At 46.0% G+C, this 25,967-nt stretch overlaps 1 protein-coding gene across 9 annotated transcripts in view; it reads right to left on the bottom strand.

Annotated features, from left to right (window-relative positions):
• Window positions 1-25,967, bottom strand: part of Nrap (nebulin related anchoring protein) — an 85,213-nt gene that overhangs the window by 49,119 nt on the left and 10,127 nt on the right. For 6 of the 9 annotated variants that reach the window (XM_050149649.1, XM_050149664.1, XM_050149655.1 and 3 more), the window contains exons 5-19: window positions 25,237-25,338; window positions 23,822-23,929; window positions 23,055-23,159; window positions 21,957-22,064; window positions 21,578-21,679; window positions 20,272-20,376; window positions 18,625-18,741; window positions 13,503-13,610; window positions 12,439-12,543; window positions 6,589-6,687; window positions 5,404-5,508; window positions 4,275-4,382; window positions 3,932-4,033; window positions 2,400-2,597; window positions 1,812-1,916 (exon numbers count right to left, since the gene is read on the bottom strand). In XM_050149649.1, the coding sequence (XP_050005606.1) occupies window positions 1,812-1,916; window positions 2,400-2,597; window positions 3,932-4,033; window positions 4,275-4,382; window positions 5,404-5,508; window positions 6,589-6,687; window positions 12,439-12,543; window positions 13,503-13,610; window positions 18,625-18,741; window positions 20,272-20,376; window positions 21,578-21,679; window positions 21,957-22,064; window positions 23,055-23,159; window positions 23,822-23,929; window positions 25,237-25,338 (1,677 nt within the window). The remainder of the gene's footprint in view (window positions 1-1,811; window positions 1,917-2,399; window positions 2,598-3,931; window positions 4,034-4,274; window positions 4,383-5,403; window positions 5,509-6,588; window positions 6,688-12,438; window positions 12,544-13,502; window positions 13,611-18,624; window positions 18,742-20,271; window positions 20,377-21,577; window positions 21,680-21,956; window positions 22,065-23,054; window positions 23,160-23,821; window positions 23,930-25,236; window positions 25,339-25,967) is intronic. The other 3 variants (XM_050149699.1, XM_050149718.1, XM_050149690.1) reach the window with 2 other exon arrangements.

Genomic DNA, 25,967 nt, shown 5'->3' with positions numbered 1-25,967 from the left:
ATACAGAACACAAGGCCGGTGCCTCTCCATCACCACTGCCTATGATGTCCCCATAAGTATCCAAGGAACTAAGTCAAGAGGAACATCAAAGCAATGGGTCAAAGGTCAGAGGTCATATGTCATTCTGTATCTCTGAGGTCTGTTTTGTCTGAAGTCTGTCTTTGTCCCATAGTCAGTAACTAATTGGCAAATTTTCAAATGTGCTAATTCTGTCTCCTCGCGGGGACTTCTTGTCTTTCCTGAGGATTATTTCCTCTGACTTTTCCACTGGGGTTTCCAAGATGGATGAGAAAGGAGGCCTCCGAGGATGACTTGTTCAAGCCATAGTGTAGGGAACTCACAAGCTGGTACCACCAGGGCTTCTAGTGCCATTAGCAGAATTCTGCAGTATTTTAAGGACCCAATAGTGACAGGGATGTTGGGGACCTCAAATTCCCTTCTTTTAAAATGAAAACATAGACCTAAGAGAAGGCTTACTACAAATGCCAAACTCCAGTTCAGAAGAAACCGTATACCCCACACCCCCAACAGAGGCACGATGCTACATCCTCACTCCATCCTGCTGGGATGGGGAATCAACCTTGGAGGCACAGTCTCTGTTTGTGCTACTAAGGGTGTTTCCAGATGGGTTCAACTGGGGTGCTAAGACACACCCTGAATATGGGTGGCACCATCCCAGGGACTAAGGATCCAGACATCATCATCATCAATAAAAGAAGTGGGTATCAGCATCCATCTCTTTCTGCTTCCTAACTGTGGGTGTCATATGACCTTACACTCCTGCCACCATGCCTTCCCCTCCATGACAGACTGGACCATCAAACCTAAGCTCCTCAAGACATAACCAGATGTGACGATTTGGACCACGGGCCTGGCAGTGTCTCTATGCAGCTGTCTCACTTTCTATGAGAAGAGGGTCCACAAGGCGTGGTGATCCCACCCACGTCTCCAGAAAGTGTGGCAAACACTCACTACAAATGCCACACTCTGGTTCCCATGGTATTGTGTCAGAAAGATATCACAGGTTGTTTTTTTGGGATGAGAAGCCTTTCAGATTTCAGGGAACTTTGTTCTCTGTGTTGATTTGTTTGTGTGTGTGTTGGGGGGGCGTGTATTTGTACATATTGAGATATTTTGGGGATGTGACTCCAACTTAGATTCATTTATGTTTCATATATACCTTATGATAGCTATAATCTCAGGTCAATTTTATGTAACATTTTCAATAATTCGATGTGTGGTACCAAATATCATGATGTGAGTGCGTGATGTTCTCTTCAGAATCTTGGGAGCTTGGGGTAAAAAAAAAAATAGTCTTTTAAAAAGACTACTTCTCAAAATAAATTGATAAGTTTCATAAAATACCTCCCCAGAGCCGGGCATGGGGACACAGTTCTGTGATCTCAGCACCCAGAGCTGGGCATGGGGACACAGTTCTGTGATCCCAGCACCCAGAGCTGGCAAAGGGCACTATTCTGTCTATTCCATAATTCCAGCACCCAGAGCTGGCAAAGGGCACTATTCCGTAATCCCAGCACCCAGGAAGCAGAAACAGGAGGATTTGTAGTTCAGGGCTTGCTTGGGCTCTATAGGGAGATATTGTGTCAAGAAAACAAAAATAAAAACCAAAACAAAACAAACAGTTTCCTACAGGAAGTTTAAGGGCATGGGGAGACATTTCGGGGAGACATGAAGATGGGTCTTCCCTTTGACTCATTCAGGTTAAAGCCCTGGAGGTGCAAGAGGGTGCCGGAGGGAACCAGCACTCTGTGACTCAGGGGCTGGAGCCCAGGGACAGACACTCGAGTTACCTCACTGACGAGCTGTCCAGCCTTCTTGGCCTGTTCTAGGTTGAGACTGCCCTCGGTCAGCCACCCGACCCCTTTCATCCATGCCAGGTCAGCTTTGTACTGCAGCTGCAAGAGAAATGCCACCAAGCTCTCATCTGACACACAACCAAGTTGATGGAAGAAAACCACTCCCCATATATCCTCAGCAGGTCTTCCTTTAGGAGGAAAAGCTGCTGGACGGCCCTTGTGATTGAGTTAAGCATATTCTACCTCAGTGTTGAAACACCGGACTGACCAAAAGTGGTATCTCATATTGTTTGACCAATGTTTCCAGCATGTTCCTCCTTGGCTCATGTCACTTTAGTACATCTTGACTTTCACACTGGCTCTGAGCCCCGCCCCATCCTGAGTCTCTATCTCACCCACCTCTCTCTCTCTCTCTCTCTCTCTCTCTCTCTCTCTCTCTCGTCTGTCCTCCCTGGACCTGGCGCAGCTCTAGCTCCTCCTAGTCCTCTGTGTCATACAATGGACTTACGAACAGGCTCCAATCACTCTGAGATTGCATGTAAGGGCAAGGTGCATGGGTGGAGTCCGCATAGGTTCACTCACCTCACTCTGGAGCCCATAGGCTTTCCTGGCCCACTGAGTCTTCATATCCTCAGGGAGCACTGTATATTCATGCAGCTTCTTTCTGTAGTCAAGGTCGCTGGCGAGTGCTTGGGCCTTTTTAGCATGCCTGAGGTTCACCATGTCCATGGGCAGGTGGAAATGGGTTTTACTCTCTTCAAACCCTTTCTTATATTCAACCTTGAATGCAACAAAACAAGAATCATTGATTTAACACTGTTCTTGCGCGAGTTCTGTGAAAGTGTGGGAGAGACTCTCGGGCTCTCAGAAATCTGGCATTCTGGGTGAGACCACCTGTCTGTTAGAAAGGTGGCCCCAAGTCAATGTTACCAAGGTCATACTGGTACTGTTCCCTACCCCTTGTCTCTAGGACTGTCTTTTACCAAACCTCACCCTGTGCATGACTGATGCAAGAGAAGGCATTGTTGATGTTTTCTGCAGAGACTTTCAGAGGCAAAACAACAAAGCACGGGCCGCAGAGCCAAACAACCCCAACTCAAGCCTGGCCTGGCCTTTGCCAGCTGGGCAGCCTCTGGAAAGGCAAATCAACTCCCTTAGGGTCCACTTTGCTTCAGGAAACTGTTGTAATGAATATTAATATAGAGGAAGAAATGTGCTTAGACTAGGGACCATCACATGCAAACAGCACACACTGATGACGAGAACGCAATGGTGATGGTAAGGATGATGGATGGCCACAGCGGTATCCATGGAAGCAATGATGATGACTGATGGCCGAGAGGATGGTGGTCATGATGCCACTTATAGTCGTGGTGACGGTGGTGGTGGTGGTAGTGATGGTGGTGGTGGTGGTGGTGGTGGTGGTGGTAATGATGGTGGTGATGATGGTGGTAGTAATGATGGTGGTGGTGGTGGCAGAGCCAAGTAGAAGTGTTCGTGTTTTGGGACACACGAACACATTATTGTTGCTTCTTGTGGGGCTGGATTCATTACCATAAGAACAGCTGTTCCTAATAGAAAGCAAGGCCATCGTATGCTCTCTCTTGTACACACATCCGTTCCCCTTCACACTTTTTCACCCTGTGCAACACAAGGCCCTTACTAAACACAGCTGCACATCCTTGGACTTTCCAGCCTCCAGAACTACGTGGCAAAGCAAAGCTCTTGCTCCACAAAGGGGCATCGCTGGCATTCTGTTATAACAGCAGAACAATGGTCTAAGACACTCTCCCCTCTGAGCTAAGTTCTCTGGGGGGGGGGGGGACTTGCGAGCATTTCTTTCTTATTTTAGATCCAGGGTCCCAGCAAACATGTGTGGCATTAACAGATGTGTTCAAGAGCCTATGAGCCTTGATCAGTAGATGCTGTCTTCCTCAGGGCATACACCTCACGTACTTTTAAAGAACACCAAGCTTAGGCAAAGTAAAAAAAGTGAACAAGTCCCTCATAGGAGCCCAGGAAGAAAAGCATTGCAGGCACAGGTGTCAAAAGAAAGCTTTGCCCAGGAGTGTACCTGTCATTTTGGAGTCAGGGCTGGGGTAGGGGGAGTTTACCTCGCTGTTTATCTTGGCCACCTGCAGAGAATGCAGAAGTTTAGAGTCGGTGGTTCCCAGGGCTCTGCCTTTGGCTTTTTCATATTCTTCTTTGTATTTAATCTTGAGAGGAAGCAGAAAGTCTCATGTGAACAAGAGAGTAACTGCCATAGAAGGGACTCTGACTGTAACAAGTTGGAAGAGAACAATTCTGGGGGGGAAAGCCCCTCATCTCTCTCACACCCAGAAGAAGATTAAAGTTCTGTGGTGTTTACAGTGTTAACAGCCATTATTTTTCCAGCAGGCGCTGGCATTGCGCTGCAACCATTCCTCATACATCTCTGAGTTAACGAGAAGAACCTACATCGCTAGCAAGCTCCCCCGAGGCTTTGGCAGCCAGCAGAGACATGGAGTCCAGCTTCATTTCAAATCCTCTCCCCTTTGTTTTCTGCCAGCCTTCTTTGTACTTCACCTACAAATAAAAACACAGGTGATAGGGATCCACTGCCCCTCCCTCTTGTCTGCCAGAGGTTGAGAGGTTTTCTTCTTTAAAGCAAACTTGGTTTCCTCCATTGTTGGAAGGCAGGGGAGTCGTGGCTGGTATTGTCAAGACTGTCACAGTAATGGCTAACACATCTTACTGATCCTCAGTGCCACTCACCCCAGAGGTAGGACAAAGAAAAGCCCCCATTGCTTGGACCTGTGACTTTGGGCAATTATGTCTCTGAGCTGCGGTTAACCAATATTAAAATGCGTATAGCGTTTTCAAGGCTGCTAGGTGTGGAGCACAAAGACAAATCCTAAACTGGTGAATGTTCCCAAGACGCAAGGAACGGGTGCTGCCTGGTAGCAGCTTTTGTGTGGCCCCGTCCTGCACGCTTGGTAGGTGCTAACTACAAATCAGCACACAGGCTGAGGGGAAGGAAACTGAAGGTATTTGCTAGAGTCACACAGATAACAAGAAACCAAGGTGGCTCCTAAATCCATCCGTCTCATATCGAAACCTGTGCCACAGTAGGAGCTACGCTAATGCCACACTGTAGTGGGTCACTCATCACATTTTTGCTGCCACAGCCTCTGCCTCAACATAAAAACCATCTTGCAGAAAGCAGCAGGCCCTGTCTTGAATTCTTCTGCCCTGTAAATTCCATCTAGACCAGTGGTTTAGGAACAGCCGCCCCGGGAACTTCCTGTGTCTTTGTTGATCAGATCAAGATTGTTCTTGACACTTAAAATTCCCCCACACATAGTAGGCACCAGGAGGATGACAGTGATGGTGATGAGGGTGTGTGTTCACACGCCACACATGTGTGCACACAAGAACTGCATTGCTATGAACAGTTCATCCCCAGGGACTGACAACATACTAAATTATGCTGTGATGAACACCCTAGAAAAGCTCCTTCTTTGGGAGGAGAGCCCCTTAGTTTGGGATTGTTTATTTGTTTGTTTTGGTTTTTCACATTCGCAAGCCCTTCCCACCCTGCTCTCACCTCGCTGAACAGTTTGGCATTGCTCTTGGCCTTCAACAGCTGAGGAACATCCTGGGGCAAAGTGTAGTTGAGCTTGTTTCTCTCGTAGTCAGCCCGGTAATTAGCCTGTTGGATTTACATCTGCAAGGTTTGTGCACAGCGGGAGGAAAGCCTTGGGGAGTTCATTCCTTTCCCACCTCCCTCTGATTCCCATCCCTGAGAGGGAGCACCCGAGAAGGGCCCTTTACAAGAAAACCTATAATTTGGGGGAATGGTTTATTTAACAGATTGAAGATGTCAAATAAAAATGAAACAGCTCACAGGCACATCCGAGTTTGGAGTTTGCAAGGCATTTTTAATGGGCTGCTGTGTGGGGCGTTTGCTGTACACAGGCTAGACACTCACCCGTAGTCAAAACACAACATTGTTGGTAGTAATAATTGATAATGTGTGGTTATCAAATGCACATTTCAAAAAAGTACATTTTAAATCATATGTGCACAAGATAGCTAAACAAACAGGTGAATTCTTTCTTCTTCTATTTTTTTTTTTTTGTTGTTTTTTGTTTTGTTCTTTTCAAGACTGGGTTTCTCCATATAGCCCTAGCTCTGTAGACCAGGCTGACCTCAAGCACACAGAGATCTGCCTGCCTCTTCCTCCAGAATGGAGCACTGGGATTAAAAGTGTGCACCTCCACTGCCCAGCAGACAGGTGATTTCTGATGGAAGACTTCAATGCCATCTGTGAGGAGCGTTGCTCAAAAATTAGCCCTGGACCTGGGACACTGATGATAGTTGGATTTATTGTTAGGGTTTTTTTTTAATTTTTGGTGTGCTATATTAAAATTGCAAAACCATGTTTCATTCTTTTTACATTTTAGACATTCATACTAAAATACCTAGAGACGAAGCTAGATAGTATCTTGGTTTTCTTCAGAATACTAGAGATGGGGAGGTGGGAGGCGCACAGATGAAGCGGGACGTGGGATGAGTTGAGAGCTGTTGAAGCTGGTACTTGGGACTTCAATACACTCTGCTTTCACATATACTGACCTTCCCTATAATAAGATGTTTGAAAGGAGGAGCATCTTTTCATGGCTGTTATTAGCTATCCCAGCATTAACAAAAGCAAAATCCTTGGGGTTAGCTATTCAGAAGCTTCACAGCCATTGCAAAAGTCCCAGCTGAGCAGGAATGTGATGCTTACGTGACTCAGTTGCTGGGCGTTGATTTTGGCTTGGACAATCTGAGGTGTGTCTGTCACCGAGCTGTACTTCAGTTTGTCGATGCTCTGCCTGTAGTTGACCTAGGCAAAAACAGGTATAGGGAATGTCACTTGCCGTTATCTCTATGACATGCCTGGCTCCCTTCTCTAGCGTGTAGTGATTCTCAGGGAATTAGAAAAAGAATGAAGACTGTTAACTGTGTACTAGTGGGCATGCCAAGCCAACAGACGGGAGTGGACAGGGGGAGAATAACTGGGAGAGGACCACAGCAGAGATAAGCTAACTCAGCGGCAAACATAGGAAATGTGTGTCTTTACCTTAGTCACCAGATGAGCAATGCCCTTCTATATCCACCCACAGAATGAGAAGCAAAGTTACTGGCAACAGTAAGTGTTGGCAAGGACAGGGTAGTTCTGGGGACTCATTAGTGCGGTCACAACTGTGGTAACAACACTTGGAATCCTGAACTGCATTTGAGAACAAATGCAAGATCTCTATCCCAATAACTCCATCCCTAGGTTCACTGCTAGTGAAAACAGACATAGGGTCACTTTATAAAACAACCAAGGGGCCAGATAGATGGTTAAGGGCATGCACAGGTCTTGCAGAGAACCAGGGTTTGGTTCCTAGCACCCACATCAAGAGTCTCATAAACAGCAGTAACTAGGTGTCTATATACACTAAATAGAATTTTTCCGTATGTATAATACTTCATAAAAAAGATGTGTTAAAAAAAATTGGGCCTGTGGTGGTGGCGCATGTCTTTAATCCCAGCACTCCAGAGGCAGAGGAAGGCAGATCTTTGTGAGTTCAAAGTCAGCCTGGTCTACAGAATGAGTTCCAGAACAGTTGGGGCTACACAGAGAAACCCTGTCTATCTCTCTGAGACAAAAAAACCCAGGGCCTTGTGCCCATTGGGTGAGCTCTCTCCCACTGAGTGATGCCTCGGCCCTATGTGTGTGTTGATGATGCAAAGCATCCTCTGGGATCCTTGAAGAGGTGGTCCTGATGAGACCAGAGAGATGGCGCCTGCGCATGTGCACCAGCTGCTGCTTGGCCTCACTTCTGCCTTTCCACAGTCCCCAAAGAAACCACCCGTATTTCAGTGTCTTCCTGAGAGAGAGGGCATGGGGGTTCCCCGCAAAGCTTCTTGCATTAGCTACCACCTTTCCTACCTCTAGACAACTGGGGATACAAGATTTCATTTTTAAAGATGCAAATTATTTTTCTGAGAGTAAAGTGTTACCAGTCATTGGTACACAAGAACACATGCACCAACCAGCTCATTTTCCTCTAAATACACCTGACCATGACCCAGAAAGAAAGGGATCATGGAAAAGAAGTCAAGTTGTAGCCTGAAGGTAGACAACATTTAGAAGGACTGAGTTGAGGTGAGCAAGAACCCCAAAACCTACTTAGGGTAACAAGAGGAGTAGTGAAGTCAAAGAAGAGAGGCAGTGGCTGGCCACCGACTGTCACAATTTCATTTACCAGAAATCCAAGGAAAAGTGTAAGAAGTACACTCATCCCTAATCTCGCTTCCCACGTGCCTGACTTCATCCACTTATCGTTCTTTCAACAGACATGGCGCCTGCGCAGATCAAGAACAGTTAGACATAGCCCTGCCCACACAGGTACTCCTGAGGAGCCTCCACTGCCTAGACATCCCAGGCTGATATAGTCCCACTAATATCTAAGCCCAGCTGTGGCCTGACTCAAAGTGGCAACTCCCTGCTGAATGCCTCCCTGTGGCCTGGATGCCTAAGTCCGGCAAACCCACCCAGGACCTCAGGGTGGGTCAGGGCAGTCGCACTACCCGCTGCCCCCTCTGCTTGGGCCTCCTCACATGGCCTTGGGGACCAGCATGGGGCGCACAGTGGCTCTGTTTTCCAGTTGTTACTAAGAAGCAATAAGTCCACTTTCTTGTGTAAATAAACTACTGCAGTATTCTGAGCCAATGGGCTCAGTCACTCAGCTTAGATGTCGCACAATGTATACATGTTTTAAAGCATGTACACAGCAAATAGACACACATGTCATTGACAGCTTTAAAAATACATGTATACAATCCAGGCTTAAGCAAATCTTAATGGGGTTGCTTCTTGAATAATTTTCCAGTCTTTAAAATCCCACGGCATTTTGTCACTTCTAAAGACAGAGCTCCAAGGCACGGGGCTTTCTAAATTTGGTTTTCAATATTTCTTTTCACAAGGTGTTTGAATGATCATTTTTGTTACCTGACCATTTTATACTTGTGTACAATGTATTCCAGTCACCCTCTTTCCCACACCCCTCATCCTCACCAACCCCTCCCCCATCCTCACCAACCCCTCCACTCATCCTCACCAAGCCCTCCCTCCATCCTCACAAACCCCTTACCCCCATCCTCAGTAACCCCCCATCTTCAACAGTCCCTCCCCTAATCCTTACTAATCCCTCCCCATCCTACCAACCCCCTCCCCATCCTCACCAACCTCTCTCCCTATCCTCACTAACCCCTCTCCCCACTCTCACTAACTCCTCCCCCAATTCTCACCAATCTCTTTTCCAAATTGATGCTTTGGGGTTTTATTTTATGGCTCATTTAGTTTAACCATGGTCATCTGGAACCACCAGGCTAAAAGCATCAGTTGGCTCCTAGTGTGGTCTCCAGTGGGTGCACAACTGAAGGCAATGACCCCTGTCGTCTCCCTGAATCTATTAGTAGAAAATAGTTCAACAGAAAGAGATCGGCTACTCCTTAACTCCTCTTCCTCCATGCCTGACTTTTGCTAGATCTATTCTTGTACAGCCTTCTGATTGGTTTGGAAAGAATCCATGCCTGGTAGTGTAAGCAGAGCTCAAAGACTCATGATGATGTCTTGAGATCATCGGCCCTGGGTGGGGGCTGAATACAGTAGTTACCTAAACTGAAATAATGCCAAGCTGACTCCTAAGTATATGTGCTTCTGGCCATAGATGATGCTATTCTCGGCCTTGATCAGAGAAGCATCTCTTTCCAGTAAAGGGCAGCAAATGCAGAATCTTGGGGATGCAGAAGATGCTGAGAACGAGTGATGGATGCGTATACAGCCATAAACAAGACACTCATACCATCTCCTCCCAGGGCACACTACAGAAAATGGAGCTGAATGAACATAAATGCCAGAAGACAGAGAAAAAGGCTGTGTTGTCCTCTGGAAAAGGCACACCCATCGCAAGCCCAGTCTCCCAGCACTTCCCACTCCAGGTCTGCTGTGATGCTGACAGCTGGCAAGTTAAGTACATAGTTTTATATATATCATGCATGAAGTAAACTTGAGAGCCACCTTGAGTGTGCTGGCTTCCAGCTTGTTTGTTCCCAGTCACCCCTCTACTGACGTCATCCTTGTCCCTGACAATATCAGTTAGCGATGGGCAACACAGGGTGCTCCCATGCAGCTCTCATGGCTCCAAGTGCTCCACACACCATCCTGCAATAATCCCGACCTTCCAAGGTGGTAACGGAAGTGATTGCTCAGCTAGTAAAGGGTAAAAGCTATGATAGACATCCCAGACCAACTGGCAAATCGGTCCTCAGTCTGGGCCCTTGGGTCTTTGCTCTGTAAGCTCTGGAAGGCTTGGGATGACTACAGATGGATCGGGGTTCCCCAGTGAGAACCCTTGTATATTTAGACCAGGAAATGTGTTCCATGTGCAAACAAAGGCCAGATAAATCTGTCTCTACAGCAGCACACGTGGGCACTGCAGAGCTTCCAGCACAGCCGACTGCTCTGTTGGGCCTGGAGACTGTCACTTTTGTGCTTCTCATTAATAATTCAAGGAGAAGAAACTTAGTGTATCTGGAGTATATAGAGAACACTGGGGAATATAAAGTCATTTCAATGTCAAGTACTAACGTGATTACAGTGCTATGACTTCCTCATTCAGAGGGGGGAAATTATCAGCTCATAATAGAGTCTTATTAGGATTCAGAACTATGCATGATAAACCGCCACAAAACTGTATTTTTAAAATAGCACATTCCTTCCTGATAATTCTGCGCTAAATATGCCACTGAACACAATTACTTTCCTCTGCAGGACATAATTAACAGTCTCCGTGATTAATCACAGCTTCCCAGTTTCATTAATGTTTGGCCACTGCTTCAATCTACGTTCTGAAAGGCTCCATGCTAAGCATCGAGTCCCATTTTAATTCTATTAGTGCTTATAAAAATCCATCTGAAGGCATGCCCTCTAATTAAGGACCCACACTATATTCAATTTCATGGCTATTTTACCACCTTTAAGGCTACCAGATGGCAAGACCACAAATTCTCTTTAAAAAAAATTCCCAAACTTCCTGAATGTTAATAATCTACATTCGAAATAATTTGCTCAAACATATACCAGAGCCAAGAGAGTAAGAGGAAGGAGGTTAAGATACATCTGTACATCAGCCACAACTCAGGCCCAGCTGATTGCAGCGACACAAGACATGGCAGCCCTTTTTATGTGATGCTTTGATTTTACTCCACATAGGCAGAAGCAAGCAATGACCCTGGGCAGGGCGTGTATGTTTCCAGCTTCGATGCTATCTCTAAACCCCATCTCCACTGCAGTCTAGTTTTCTGAGCTAGCTACATTTCGGGTGTGTAATTTGATGGCGAGCCCTAGAGTCGCAACTGTAGTAGTGGATTATGTCACAGTGGAAATACAGAGCTGTAGAAATCCATGCCATTTTGTCTGTGCTATTAATTAGGCATGATCTCAAAAACTTGATTGCAAGCACACACTCATGATTTTACTTTCAATTGCTAAGCAGTCTATAGAATGTTTGGAATCAAAAGATGTCTTGGTTTCGTTGGGATATAACAAGGCAACCTAACAAAACTTCCTGGGAAAAAGAGGCACAAAGTGTTGGTCCCCTATGTCCTTCTGGTTCTCATCCCCTGCTGCATTCGCCTTTGCGAAGCTCATTTAATAAGATGTCATTTACCAGCTCTTATCTCTTGATGGTCCAGACACTGTTTCAGATCTAGCTGACTCAATCCCATCACATCTTAACCTCAGCAAAAGAGAGGGAGACACAAGGGGCTATCTACCAGTGGGAAAATTCCAGCCAGTCCCTAGAGCTGTGCTGAGCCCATAGGGACAGTAGGAAGGCACCTGGGCACTCAGAGAACACTCACAAGATTACTTATTAGATTAAATTGAAGATATCTTTGCTGGCAAACTATTGGGTCAACTCTTTTTTAAGAGAGCAAATTACTCTGTTTCTTTATGCTTTTTTCTATATTTTTCTAAAATTTCAATACTGAACACAACAAAATATTAATTTTAATTAATAGCATTATTTTGTTTGGGATGCCAAACCATAAGTTAGGCTCACTGCTGTACTAAAAGAGCTATCTCCCATCCATCCATCCATCTATCCATCAATCCATCCATCCATCCACCCATCCTCCTCTTTGTCTATGCTTGCTAATACACCCCTGAGAAAAGGTAGAGCCAGCACCACCACTCACCCTTAACTTACATCTACTTAATCTTCAGCACACTATATTCTAATTTTTAAAGGTCATCATTGCTATGGAATAATTATTATATGTTCAGCAGATGTAGCTCTTCAGATTCTACAAGGATAAATTGAACTTTAGGAGACTTTTAAGACAAGAGCAGACTCATTCATATTTTACACAGAAAGCGAGTTTTTAGTTATGCATGCATGGACTTTCCAGAGAAGGGGCAGGCCCCTTTCCTAGTCCCTCCAAACCTCCTATAGATTGGTGGGATTTTTCCCTTCCTATCTTGCTGCCCAAGCCTTGCTCCACAGTGAGCCATAGAATACAAGGGTAGTGGAGGACTCACTTCCTTCAGGGGAACCAGTTTCATCGTTGTCTGGTAGGACGGTGTGAGGGTGGCTGGGTAGTTATAATCCACAATGTCGTGCTTATAATCAGCCTTGTAGGCAACCTGAAACCCAAAGAGAAGAGATATCAGCTTCGGCTTTCCCCTGACCTTTTCTGAATATCATAAATATTTCTTTAAATAATTAGGAACAAAATTAATTCACTTTCGTCACCTCAGAAGAAAACTGCATTATGTTCACACGTTTGCCTTTAACTAATTGAAATCATTCTTAAGTAATCAAAGATTAGTCAGCTTCCACGTGTGGTGCATTTATTTTATCTTTCTTTTTAATTATGAGATCCCTCAATTTTGTTTAAAGTGAACGCTTGCATGCAGGTCTACAACGAAAGTGCTTCTTGACAAATTAAGAAAATGAATGAAAAGTTTAAAATTTCAGAGTATTTCAGTTATATCATAACGGTCAGCACTGGCACGCAGAAGCAGAAGAAACCCAACGTTTAGATGATTTGAATGTGGAGTCAGTCTTCTCCGCGCACTTATTTCCCACAAGGTTTAGAATCTGGTGTTTGCACTCTGTGAACTAGGCCGAGAAAGCTGAAGAGAGAGCAGGGGCTGCCATGCTATCCCCTAGAGTTTGGTTAGCCCCCTCACTCTAACTATTGTTCAGCCATGGCATGTCTTCAGTGACTGAAAAACCAAAGTTATCAGCTAACTAAACAAAACTCAGAGTCAAAGCTGTGAGATCCCGCGATGTTTCAAGGAGGAATCACACTCATGCACTTTACAGCGTCCTTCAGAAGCTGAGCGTTTTGTTACCCTGGATCAATTATAATGGATCCTTCAAGGCAAGAAACACTAACTCGCGCTTGGCTGAGCTCTGGAAGCTTTAAAAGATTTTTATACATTTTTTTTTTTTTTACTGTATTGGTTAACATATAAAGGTCTGGGCAGGTCTTTTTCACAAACCAAAACCTACAAATGTTTAAAGGAGAGGTTAAAAAAAACCAATTGGCTAAAGTCTCCCACCAGCTGATTCCCATCACCCCTTCAGCACAACTCACGTTGCTGGCCAGGCTGCCAACTTTGAGAGCGTGGAGCATACGCCTGTCCATACCGACTCCTTCATAGTGGCCTCTCAGGTGCGTCTGGTAGTTTTCCTTATATTTATTCTAAACGAAAACATTAAGGTTTTGATGAAAATTTCCCAACTAGATGAAGGTAAACTATCTTAATGGTCTAAGACTAAAAATAAACACAATTCCACTACTGAAAAAAATAAACTCTTTAAAAACAACTTAGATTTCAAAAGAACACAAGAACTTGATGAAAGACAAACAAGCACACGGAAACTGGTCTCGTGGGAGCACCAAGCAGACTGGTTCATTTTTACACGTTTAATTTTAAATTTATCAGACTTCTCCAGTATGGAAATGTACCGTGAGACTGCGGAGCTGGCAGGGGACAACCAATGGCTGAGCCCTGACAGTGTTGTGGGGCCACAAGCCAAGTCAGGGCATGGTACTACATCATTGTCTACACGCAGGCAGCCCTCTGTATCCACGGCTTCTGCATCTGTAGCTTCAACCAACCACAGACTGAGACCTCTGAGAAGAAGGCTGTGTCTTACTAAACATGAGCAAGCTTTGCTCTTACAATTCTAGCATAGCTGTTTATGTAGCGTCTTTGATGCATTGAGTCGTAGTGGCATTTCATTCGTATTTTGATAAATAAAGTTGCCTGACGATCAGAAAAGTAAAACTGACACACTGGCCAGCCTTACAGACCAGGCAGTGGTGGCACACACCTTTAATCCCAGTAGCCACACTAGCTTGCCATAGAAACCAGGCAGTAGTGGTATATGGTACACACCCTCAATCTCAGAACTAAAGAGAATTACCAAACAGGAGGAGACAGCTCTCAGTCTCAGCCTCATTCGGAGATTCCTGCAGGCAGATTTACCAGTTTCGGCCAGTGGCTGACTGCTTTGCTTTTCTGGTCTTCAGGTTGAACACCAATTTCTGTCTCTTAGTTTTTATTAATTGTGCTTCATTGAGTATCATGAGTAATCTTGAGTTGTGTGCACAAAGGCTGTGTCTCATTACTAAAATGTTTTTACATAAGGTACTTGAGGATATGAGGATTGTAGCATTTACCAAGGGGGTGTTGGATCAATCCCCTGTGGATATTGAGGAACGATTATGCACAAAAAATAGAACCCGATCTTTGCCAAATTTTATGAAGTAAAAGTTCATCACTATGGCAACCATGGGGAATAATGAGACTTGTCCTAAATGCTGTCTATTGAATAAAAGGAAACCCAAAATGGAATAAATACGTCCTCAAAACTTCTCTGAGGACATCCACATTCCTAAGTGGCACCCCAGCGTTCGGTGTCTCTCCAGCTGACGATGAGGGTCACATGAGATCATAAATCAGCTCCGAAGCACACAGCCACAGTGAAGGGGACACTACATGCTCCATCGGGCTCCTATGCTAGCATTCAGCACCAGGAGCAGCCACTGCGCCACACAGATGTGATGTACACAGTCCTGCCTTGAGGACTCGGTCACATACGGGCAAGCAGGGAATGCTGGGGTTGTGACATCATTTGGTGACAAGCAGACTAACCCCAGAAGACATGCCTAACCAACACTCAAGGTACCATGCACCCGGGAGGCCATGCTTCTCCAAGACACATGGATATAGTCACCAAGACCGTCTCTCAGGAGACACAGAAGCTCAGCTCACAAAACATGCCCAGACAGATGGCTCAGGAATAACTCACATCACTGGTGAATTTTGAGATCTTGCTCACATTCCTGAACTGGGGAGTCTCACAGTAGTTGATACTGTGACCTCTACTACCTTCCAGGTCCTTCTTATACTCCACCTTGGAAAACCGAACACCAGGTGCTTAGTAGAACCAAACCGGACATCATTCTTGAAAAAAGCCCCAAGACTTGACTGGGATATTATTTTAGAAAACTTTCAACTCAAGATTTAAAGTAGGGCAGAGGATACTAAAAATGTGTGTGTGTGTGTGTATGTGTGTGTGTGTTCCTCTATAAAAATAAATAGCAAAGCAAGTTATATCATTCTCTCATTCTGAAAATTACAAATATGTAGCCCTTCTCAAAAGCAAGTACTGTAACTCTTTGCACAGATCAAGAACTGTAAGTCGGGTTGGGTTGTAACCCGGTGATGGTGAGTGTCCCAGGGCTTGGGTTGTAACTTAGGTGTCAGTGAGTGTCCCCAGTATGGGGCTCTGGGGTTGTTCTGCAGCACCAAATATCAACAATAATGATGGTGGCCAAAATGGTTTTATAAATGGCGTGGGTGCCCTTGGAATAAAATGCCTTGCGTGTTTATGTGATAGCCATGCCCTGTTAAATCTGAGAGCCCACTGCAGAGATGAGTCCACTTGAGAAACTCCTCCCACTCTAGACCCACATGAAGGTCTCTTTGTGAACACATCAGGAAAATTTAACAATACTTTACAAAGGAATACGATGGAAGAACCCATTCCAAGGCAAGCCATCTTTAATTTAAAATGGGCTGGCATAGGAGCCCCCCTGTGCTTCGCGCGCGCAGGATGTGAGGCCATTGTTAGCCAACAGACAGTCCCGAGTAACTGCAGGATGGGAGGCTATTGTTATCAGTCCCAGGTAACCACAGAAAGCAGTTAAGGTGAGCACCACCAAGAGAGACAGGGCTGATAATCACAGGGACAAACAAAACAGAAAGTGCCAGTGGGATCACTCACCAAAGGAAATGCCTCTTAAATGGTGACAGGGCCTGATAAAAACCATATGGCGGAGCTACACCTTCTAAAGGTGTGCAAGGTGCATTTCAATGCAGACAAATGACGTATAGTTGAAAATGTATGCATTTGAATCCTACCGCTAGAGATAGTTCCTTAAAGTGGGGCGAGATGGGTAGCTAGAGAAATGGCTCTGTGTGAAGAGGCCACCACTCTTCCAGAGGACCTGGGTTCAGTTCCCAGTACCCACATGGAGAATGTCCAGCTCCAGGGATCCAATGCTCTCTGACCTCCAGGTATGCACATGGCACATAAACATACACTCAGGTACAGACACAGCCACACAGAACAAACGTTTAAACTGCGTGTGTGCACATACACACACTCATAAGTCCACATGTGGAGGCCAGAGGTCCGTGTTGAGCATCTTACCTCGTTTTTTTTTTTTTTTTTTTTTGTGAGGCATGGTCTCATGCTGGAACTTGCTGCTTCAGACACACTGGCCGGAGAGCAGCTTCCCAGGACTTAGCTGCTTCTGCTCCCCGGGTCCCACCCCACACCCTCCCACCCACAGTGCTGCAGTTATAAGTTTGCACCACCATTTCTGTCTTTTGACTGGGTTCTAAGGAGCCACCAAACCTGGGTCCTTTTGTTTGTGTGGCAAGCATTTTACCCACTGAGCCATATCTCCAGGCCCTATAAATACATGTCTTGATAGTCATATGTTCAATTATGTATATTCACGGAGAAAAGGGAGTGGCTCTTTCCTGGGTGAATCTACCCCTCCTGGGTGCCTGAGCTGTTCCTTTCCTCCACCTGCTCAACGATCTCTTGTTCTACCTCTGTCCCTGAGATCTCTATATCACTCCAGAAACTTTCCTTTTCTGGGCTATGAAAAAGAGATGGTCCAATGACTGCACAGGTCTACCAGAGCTAACAAAATGATATTATATGTATCATATATAGTATTATATGTTAATATTAATTATATATTAATATGATCATTATTCTATCATATAGCTAACAAAACAGATCGAATATTTCAGGCTTGGCCCTCCACACAGTCTCTATGTCAGTGCTCATGTTCACCCGTGAGATCTTGATGACAGCCAAAAGCAGTATGTACGCAGATAATGAGGTCACTGTGTCCTGAACACTTCATCTATAAAAACAGGCCCTGAGCTAGACCTGGGCCATGAGCTAGAACTGAAGCCAAGGCCGTAGTGTGCCGACATCTGCTCTAGAATATTAGAATCATCTAGAACTTCTAAGCTCTCAGCACCTGGTTACCATCTCAAAGCATCCAAGGCTCCTGGTGAGGCTCAGAAAAGTCTGATTCTGAGCATTCAAAGGCCAAAGGTCAGAGGGTCACCGATCAGCTTGGTTTGAGATCAAGGCCTTACAGAAGTAACAGGGTGTTCCAAGATACCTGCATCTCAGGGCCCGAGCCTCAGAGAACATGACACCGGGCACTTTTCATAGCCACAAATCTTCCCATAGTCAGAGCTGCCACTCACAGGTCTTCAAGTACTGAACAGCAGCTGACAGGAGCCACCATGAAGGGACAATAGAGCTCCAGGGAACTAGAGGACAAATGTTCTTGCCAACTAAGGCTTAAACATGGGGTGGGTCAAGCAATGTGCACCCCTGAGCAGCCAGGCCAGCCTGGAAGGAAAGGGGAACTCCTGTGGTAGACACAGCTTCTCTCAACTCTGACTCCAGTGATGATAAGAGAAATACGGAGTTTGCAACAGTCTTCCTAGACTTTGACTCCAAACGAATGAAACAACTTATAGTTTTAAAAGTTGGAGCATAGGAGCTAGACAGATGGCTCAGAGGCAGGAAAAAGAGACGGTCCAATGATGAGAGTTGCTGCTCTTGCAGAGGACCTGCGTTTGCTTCCCAAGTGGGTGGCTCATAACTGCCTGTAGCTCCAGCTTCAGGGAGACCTGGTACCCTCATCTGGCCTCCGAGGGCACCTGCATTCACATACATGTGCTTGTGCACACGCGCGCGCGCGCACACACAATTAAAACTTGAAATAAATCTCTAAAAGTTGTATCACATAGTATTTGCTCTGACATCTACAGATCTGTTGATTGGCACTTCTGAATATTTAGTAAGAAAGTTTTGAACCAACAGAGAAAGATTTAACTTGTTTGGTTCTGTGTACGCCTGATTTGGAAACAGGTAACACGCAGGCAATATGTGTGGTTTCATTTTGTTTGTTTTGAGGCAAGGTCTCGCGTAGTATAGGCTGGCCTCTGACTCACTGGGTCTAAACTCCTGACCCTCCTGCCTCACTTACCCAGTAAGTGCCAGGGCTATAGAAGTGCCAGCAGCAGCGGCATTTTTCAACAGGGCCACTGCATCCACTGGAGAAAGGGGAAGCGTACAGGAGAATGGCTTTCCCCAACACTCACCTCACTCACAAGCTTGTTCACACTCTGAGCGCGCTTAAGAACCAAGTTGTCCTGGGCCGGGAGCGAGTGGAAATGCGCGGCGCCTTTCATCTTCTGGAAGTCCTGCCTGTATTTTATCTGGAAGGAGCACACACAGAGAGTCTGGGGTTGTGGCTGCCACACGAGAAATCTGAAATAACCCCCGATGTAATGTTAACACGGACAGACGTGCTAGAATTCTCTAAAGGAAGGAAGATTTCTCTGGACTCTTTAAAATCCTTTATTAAATTTAGAAATCACTTGATTCTTTTTCATATTAAAACTCTTCCTGTCCCCTTTAACTCTGCCTGGAGAAAGGGGAAGAGGTACCTCAGGTGACCACCATAAGGAGAAATTCTAACCCTAGCCTGCCCTCAATTCCAACACCATTTCTGCTTTGTCTGCAGAGAAAGGAGTAAAGTCTTGCATTTCCCTTCCTGGGGCAAAGGTGGTGCTGTCCTGGGTTACTGGGTACTCACTGAACGGTGGCAGAATGAAGAAGGAGGAGGAGGAGGAGGAGGAGGAGGAGGAGGAGGAGGAGGAGGAGGAGGAGGAGGCGGAGAAGAAGAAGAAGAAGAAGAAGAAGAAGAAGAAGAAGAAGAAGAAGAAGAAGAAGAAGAAGAAGAAGAAGAAGAAGAAGAAGAAGAAGAAGAAGAAGAAGAAGAAGAGTAAAGGGGAGAGATGAACTAGGTTCCAATCAGAGACCACGTCTGAGTGGCCAGGTTAAGAACTGCAAAGGGTGCCACACTTTACCAAGTTTAATTATAGCCCGTCTCTCAAGGACTGCTATCTGCTAACATTCTCCAAATAAAAACCACTTATCACTCAATGGGTCACACTCAATTTGATAATCACCTGACTTCTTTCGTTGTGGGGTATTTGTACACTGTGTGAAGATGTATGTGTTATGATTGGTGTAATAAGAAGCCGAACAGCCAATAGCTAGGTATAGGTGGGACTTCCAGGCAGAGACAGGAAGAGGGTAGAGATAATCAAGTCCTACATAGGAGCCAACAGGAGACACAGAGAGGAAACAGGAGGTGCAAGATGGAAGAGAGGTAAAGAGCCACGAGGCAAAACAGATTACTATAAATGGTTAATATAAGTTATGAGCCTTATTTAGGAACAAGCCTAAGCTAAAGGCCGAGTTTTCATAATTAGTAATAAGTCTCCGTGTCACTATTTGGGAGCTGGCTGGTGGGACAGAGAAAGACTTGTTACATCCTTTCAGTAAGCTTTTCCCCTAAAAGGCTCAATTTCACAATGGGGCTTTGGTTTCACGATGGGTTTTGATCTGCTTGGACCAGCATTTGTACCTTTTCAAATGACACATGAGCAGGACAGTTTGTCTAGTCTCATTTCCATGTGGACAGATAAATGGGCTCAAAGTCTACGAGCAGCTCAAGAAGACACCATGAATCTGGACCTGCGGCGACACTAGCATATTCTGCTTTCACTTGACTCTAAGAGATGTCTGAGTGTGGCTACCGGTAAGAGCAGCCCCCAACATTCCCGTATCCCCATGGAGCAGTAAGAGTAGCCCCCAGCATTCCCGTATCCCCATGGAGCAGTAAGTGCAGCCCCCAGCATTCCCATGTCTCCACTTCCCATGACTCTGCCAGTACTTACATCACTAACAAGTTCATTGGCCTTCTTGGCATTCTGATAAGCTGGGGTGATCATGGCTGGGAAGCTGCCCTTTCCCCGAGGTTCATCACACTCTTCTGAGTAAACCTGATGAGTCAATCAAAAGCTTTGGTCAGTAATGTGTCCCGCTTGACATGCGTGGTCCTCAGCAGTGATAGATAGCTCAAGAGCCTGATCTCAGGAAAGCTCATCCACAGGGGACATTTCAGGGACTACCAAAGACGTACCATGTGGTGCTAAGACACTAGGTCCTGGAGCCGGAACCACTATATAATACATACTACATGCATGCATACATACATACACACATTCATTCATTCATACATACATGCATGCATACATTCATTCGTTCATACATGCATACATAAAAAACTGTCACCCTCATTCTTATCAATCATCACAATATCCAATAAGCCAAGGGACTCTCCCACCCCATGCTGCCACTGAATATCCATGGTGGTTGCATTCCGTTAGTCTCAAACACTACTTTGTTTAGACCCAATAGCAGATCTCTGCAGAAGGCGCTTTGACATCTCCGCACTGCTCCCCATCAGCCATGTGTGCTGTGTAACCAGAAATCAAGTAGAATAAAGCCTTTTGTAACCTAGATCATACTGCTTTATCTAGTAAACTAGATGAACTATTTACTTCCTAAGGAAGTAATTTCTGTTACTTATGGAAATACTCAATATTTTCAATAAGATAAACATTTTGGGGTGTGTATGTTGAACGTGCATGTGTATTACATGTGCAGGGGTGCATGTGTGCAGAGACCAAAGGGGGACTTCTAGTACCCTGCACCCTATTTCCTAGAGATGGGGGTCTCTCATTGAAACGGAAGCTAGGCTGGCAGCCAGGAAGCCCCAATGATCCCCGTGTCTCCCCCTTGCACAGCACTGGAGTTATCGTTGAACATGGCAAAGACCAGGTTTTTTCTTTCTCTCTTTTTCTATAAATGTGGGTGGTAGAGATTTGAGCTGAAGTTCTCTCTCTAACACAGCGAGCACTCTCACCCACAAAGCCAGCCCCTCAGCCCCTCAAATGCTCATGCAGTGCTTAACCCAACCAGTTTGGTTCCTAGTAATCGTCCTTCAGTGAAGAGATGAAAATGTCTTATTACTGGCCAAGTCACTACACTGGTGTAGGCTCTGCTTTTCAAGGTGCTGGGATTTGTGATCTGTATATTGATCATATGTCCCGATCATATGTCCATGGCTGTCACTGCTGTAGGGGACAAACCGATCTGGCTTTGGAGAGGACCAAGGCCTCTCCCAGAAGTACCACATACCTGGCCATACTGGTCTGTACATTCCTTGGTCACGCCGCCCTCAGCCCCGACAGAACTAGCCTTTCCCTTCATTTCTCTTTGATATTGTTGATGGTACCTCACCTGTTTGGAGGGTAAGAAAAAAAATCAATGAGTCTCGTTATGAGGGTCACAGAGTAAAAATACATGCTCGTGGGGCCCTCTGTCTGTGTGGATCTAAGGCATGCGGCTCAGGCTGAAGCAGCAGGTCACTGTCACAGGGGAAATGGCTGACAATGGTGAGGGAAAGGTACTTCCTGGTCCTGGCAAACATGTAAAAACTGGCAGCAAGTTTGACTTCCTGATCCAGGCTAAGTTCTGGCTTCCTCCTTAACACGACGACATGGCCACAGGTACTTACATCGCTTGCCAGCTCACTGGCTCTCTTGGCTATCTGGTAAGCCGGTGTGATCATGGCGGGAAAACTGCCCTTTCCTCTCGGAGCTCCGCAGTCTTCCATGTATCTCACCTGCGTAGTTCAAAAGAAACCAGTGAATGCCCCACCGCAGTCCCAATAGACATCTGAGGGGGTCCACGCAGAGTGTCATGAGCCCCGGCCTGTGGGCCAGGGCTGGGGCTGGGGGCCAGGGCTGGGGCTGTGGAGCAAAGCAGGAAGGCTGTCTCTGAGGAGCTAATGTCAAGTCTAGGACACAGAGTGGTCCTCTCTGTCACAGATCTCAGCCACAAAGCTGGATTTGTGCTCCCGTCTTCCATTCAGAACCACACTGGGTTCTTGGACCTAGCACATGGTGGAGCGTGTGGGCTATGAGAAGGGACAATGGTGGAAAAGGGACATCCTCAGAAGTCAGCCTCTCGGGCCTGCAGTGGCTGGAGAGGTTTCTCTCACGTGCATCTGATACTGCCTGGCTGGGTGCAAATGTAACCTAGTGCATTCTGTTCAAAGAGTTTCTTCAAGGTCGGCCAGGGCTGACTTATGACAATGACCTCAGGAAGCTCTTTCTGGTGCCCAGCAGGGATCAGGCTTCCTCCTCCATTCTTCCCTCCCTCTCCTCCAGATAACAAAAAACGAGCGATCTTAAGTAAGGACCATCATGCCTTAGACCAAGTCATTTTTCATATGTGTGTGGTACACATGTTTGTGTGTATGTGTCTTCACATGAGGATGGGTACACATGTCTGCAGGCTCCTTTGCATATATGTGCTTACATAGAGAGACCTGAAGTTGATGTTTAGTGTCTTCCTTGATTGGTCTCCACCTTCTGTATTGAGGCAGGGTCTCTCACTCAATGTGAAGCTCTCTGATTCTAGCTACTCTAGCTCCCCGGCTTGTTCCAGGAACCCTTATCTCCACCTGCCGAGCACTGGAATTGCAGCCGCGCAATGTACTTGTCTGGATCTTTAAAGGGCTGTGGAGATCTGAACTCTGGTCCTAAGGCTCGCATGGCAAATGTTTTGTTCACTGATCCATTTTCCCCAGCCCTCCTACACCGTTTCTTACGTCACTTTGAAGCTGTCCCCCAGCTCTGGCCCGTAGCAGCTCAGGAGTGTCTGCCACTGGAGTGAACGTGGAGATGCGCTCTTCGTGGCCTCTCTTGTATTGTACCTGGCAAGGAGAAGCCAAGTCAAAGCCGTGTCACACCTACCTCAAGCCTTGGGGAGGACCCTGCCTTACAGCTCTCCAGAAGCTAAACCTTCAGGCATGCACAAAACAAACCGAGTCTGTGCTCACAAACGTTCTCTTTGCTGATGTGCCAATATAGAGTACCAGGCACTTCTAAGTGTCACTAAATAGCATGCCATTTCAACATTTCAAAATGCCGTGACCATTTCAACAATCACATTTAGTGGGACTATTCTTTACCATGAGCAAGAAGCTAAGGGGCAGAGAAGCTAAGTAATTTGACCAGAGCTACACAGCAAATGTTTGAAAGAGCCAGGATTCGAATCATAAGTTTCCGTCTCTAAAGCCGGAGCTCTTAACCCATAAGCTATGCCACTCTCCAGGTAGATCTGTGTCCACTCTAAGGAAAACCAGCAGCCTGGAGGAACATTTATTTGAGTCTTTGGCTGAGTTCTGTGGCCTCTGCATTCTTCCCTTTTCCACAGTCTGTAGATGTGGCCCAATCAAAACACATTATAAGGAAAACTTGGTTTTCACAACCCTATAAAACGTTCTTTGTATTGTTCTCCTGAATTGCAGGGCTGGCTGCATTCATGTCGAAAGTTAGCCTCATCAAGGATCCAAGTGAGGCCAGGGACTCTCACCTGGCTGGCCAGCTGGTTGGCTGTCTTGGCCCTTTGGTAGGCAGGTGTGATCATGGCTGGGAAGCTCCCCTTGCCTTGCTGCTGTTCACAGTCTTCTGGATAGCCCTGCTGAGGGACCACAGAGGCATGAGGACCCGCCGGGTGCTGGATGAGAGCTCATGAGATACAATGACATCAGAGACACTGGACTCATCCCCTTCATGGGAAACGCATCAATCTATCTCCTTAAATAACACCCTCTAGACGGAGGACCCACAGTCCCCAAGTCAAAGGGCATCACCTCTAGTGTTTATATCATTTTATGGGGAGCCTGGTACAATTTCCTCGGGTGCCCTGGTATCATAGTGTGGCCATTAATCCAAGAGACTCGGCTGGAGCTCATCTCCAGGGAGAGTGAGTTCTACAGCACAGGAAGAGAGAAGTCTCATCTTTTTCTGAGCAATTCGAGGGGTAACTTTTCTAATGAGAAATATGACCTCAGCACTCTGTTTATCTTGCTGTCTGTTTTCCAAAGGAAAAAGTTACAAAAACTAATTGTAATTTCCCCAGCAGGGTCTTCAATGGGAAGCTTTGTATGGGCTGTGTAGAGAAGAAGCAAGGGCACCATCTGCAGTGAAGGGTTTCTCCCAACCCTCTCTGCTCCAGCACCATTGAACTCCTCCCTCATGGTTCTGGAGGTGAGGAGTCTACTGTGGGCATCAGGACCAGCTCCTTCTGGAACACGAGGAGAATCCGTCTCTTCCCCTTCTCTCTTCAGAGGCCCCCGTGGTCCTCACTTTTTGACCTGACATGGCTTTGATCTCTGCTTCTGTCACTACAGTAACTTTCCTCTGGCCCTGTCCTCCCTGTCTACTGGCTGGAGAGAACCTTGTGAGGCAACCCTCAGAATCCAGGTTCTCCTTATTACCATGAGATCCTTAACATAATCACATCTGGACAGTGTCTTTGATGTGTAAGAAAACTGAGTAACAAGATCCACAGACTGGGACATGGGAATCTTGGGGAGAGGGGCATTATAGCTAGACATCTCCCTTCCTGGTGTGGGAGGTCCTCTGTCTATGTGTTGCTTTTATTAGTTGATGAATAAGAAACTGTCTTGGCCTGTGATAGGGCAGAAGAACAGAGCTAGGTGGGGAAAACTAAGTAAATGCTGGGAGAAAGAAGGGCGGAGACAGAGAGAAGCCATTTCTCTGTCTCCTGGTACACACTGTGAACAAGTCACTGCCATGATTGACTGAGACCCCTGCATCCATGAGCCAAAAACAAACATCCCCCGTCAGGGGGTTTTTCCATGGTGACAAGACATTAGTCAAGTCAAGACAAGGGCAGATGTTCTTTCCATCACAATCTTACAAATAAAGGAATATGTAAAGGAATTGTTACCTACTGACTGCAAGTGGTTCATAAGCCCTTACCTCACCAAGAGACTGAGCTTCAACCATCCTTACGATCTCAGGGTCTGGAAGATCTCCTGGACACCAAGTGTTCCTGTCTCCGTACCCTGGCCAATAGTCTCTCTACAAAGAAAGCAGGCACATGCGTCCAGAAACATTCTGTGCCTGCTTGGTTGTCCACCCCACACTCCCCCCAGCCCACCCCACAGTCCCCCCCCGTCCACCTCCCAGTCCACCCCACACTCCCCCAGTCCACCCCCTAGTCCACCCCACAGTCCATCCCACCCTCCCCCCAGCCCACCCCACACTTCCCCCCACAGCCCACCACACCCAACCCCAGCAATCCTTCACTATGAAGATAATCTGCTCTCTAAAAAGCATATCGCTCCCTAAACACATACAGGGTCTCAGTCAACCAAACTGCTCCTGGTTTTCAGACAAGAAAATGACCTAATATCTTGACTAACAATTCCCTGAGATCTTCTATGTTACAAAACCTTCCCTATGCAATAAAATATTTCTTTGCTCCTCTGTGTACTAAGACTGGACAGGGAGAGGTCACCTTAGGCAGGTCTGAGTAAGTAGCTTTACCCAGCAAAATTTCGAAAGCTTACTACTTTTTTTGTATCTGTCAATGGGAAAACCAAAGGAAAAAGAAAAAGATTTTTCTTTTAAAACATTTGCTGTAAAACTTCAGGAATAAAACAAAAGAAGTAAATCACCACTAAAAAACTTGTGTGTGTTTACACATA

Source organism: Alexandromys fortis, unplaced genomic scaffold (genome assembly GCF_014885135.2).
Source record: "Alexandromys fortis isolate MF-2015 unplaced genomic scaffold, M_Fortis_MF-2015_v1.1 scaffold_16, whole genome shotgun sequence".
NCBI lineage: Eukaryota > Metazoa > Chordata > Mammalia > Rodentia > Cricetidae > Alexandromys > Alexandromys fortis.
This window is presented reverse-complemented; position numbering and strand designations above follow the sequence as displayed.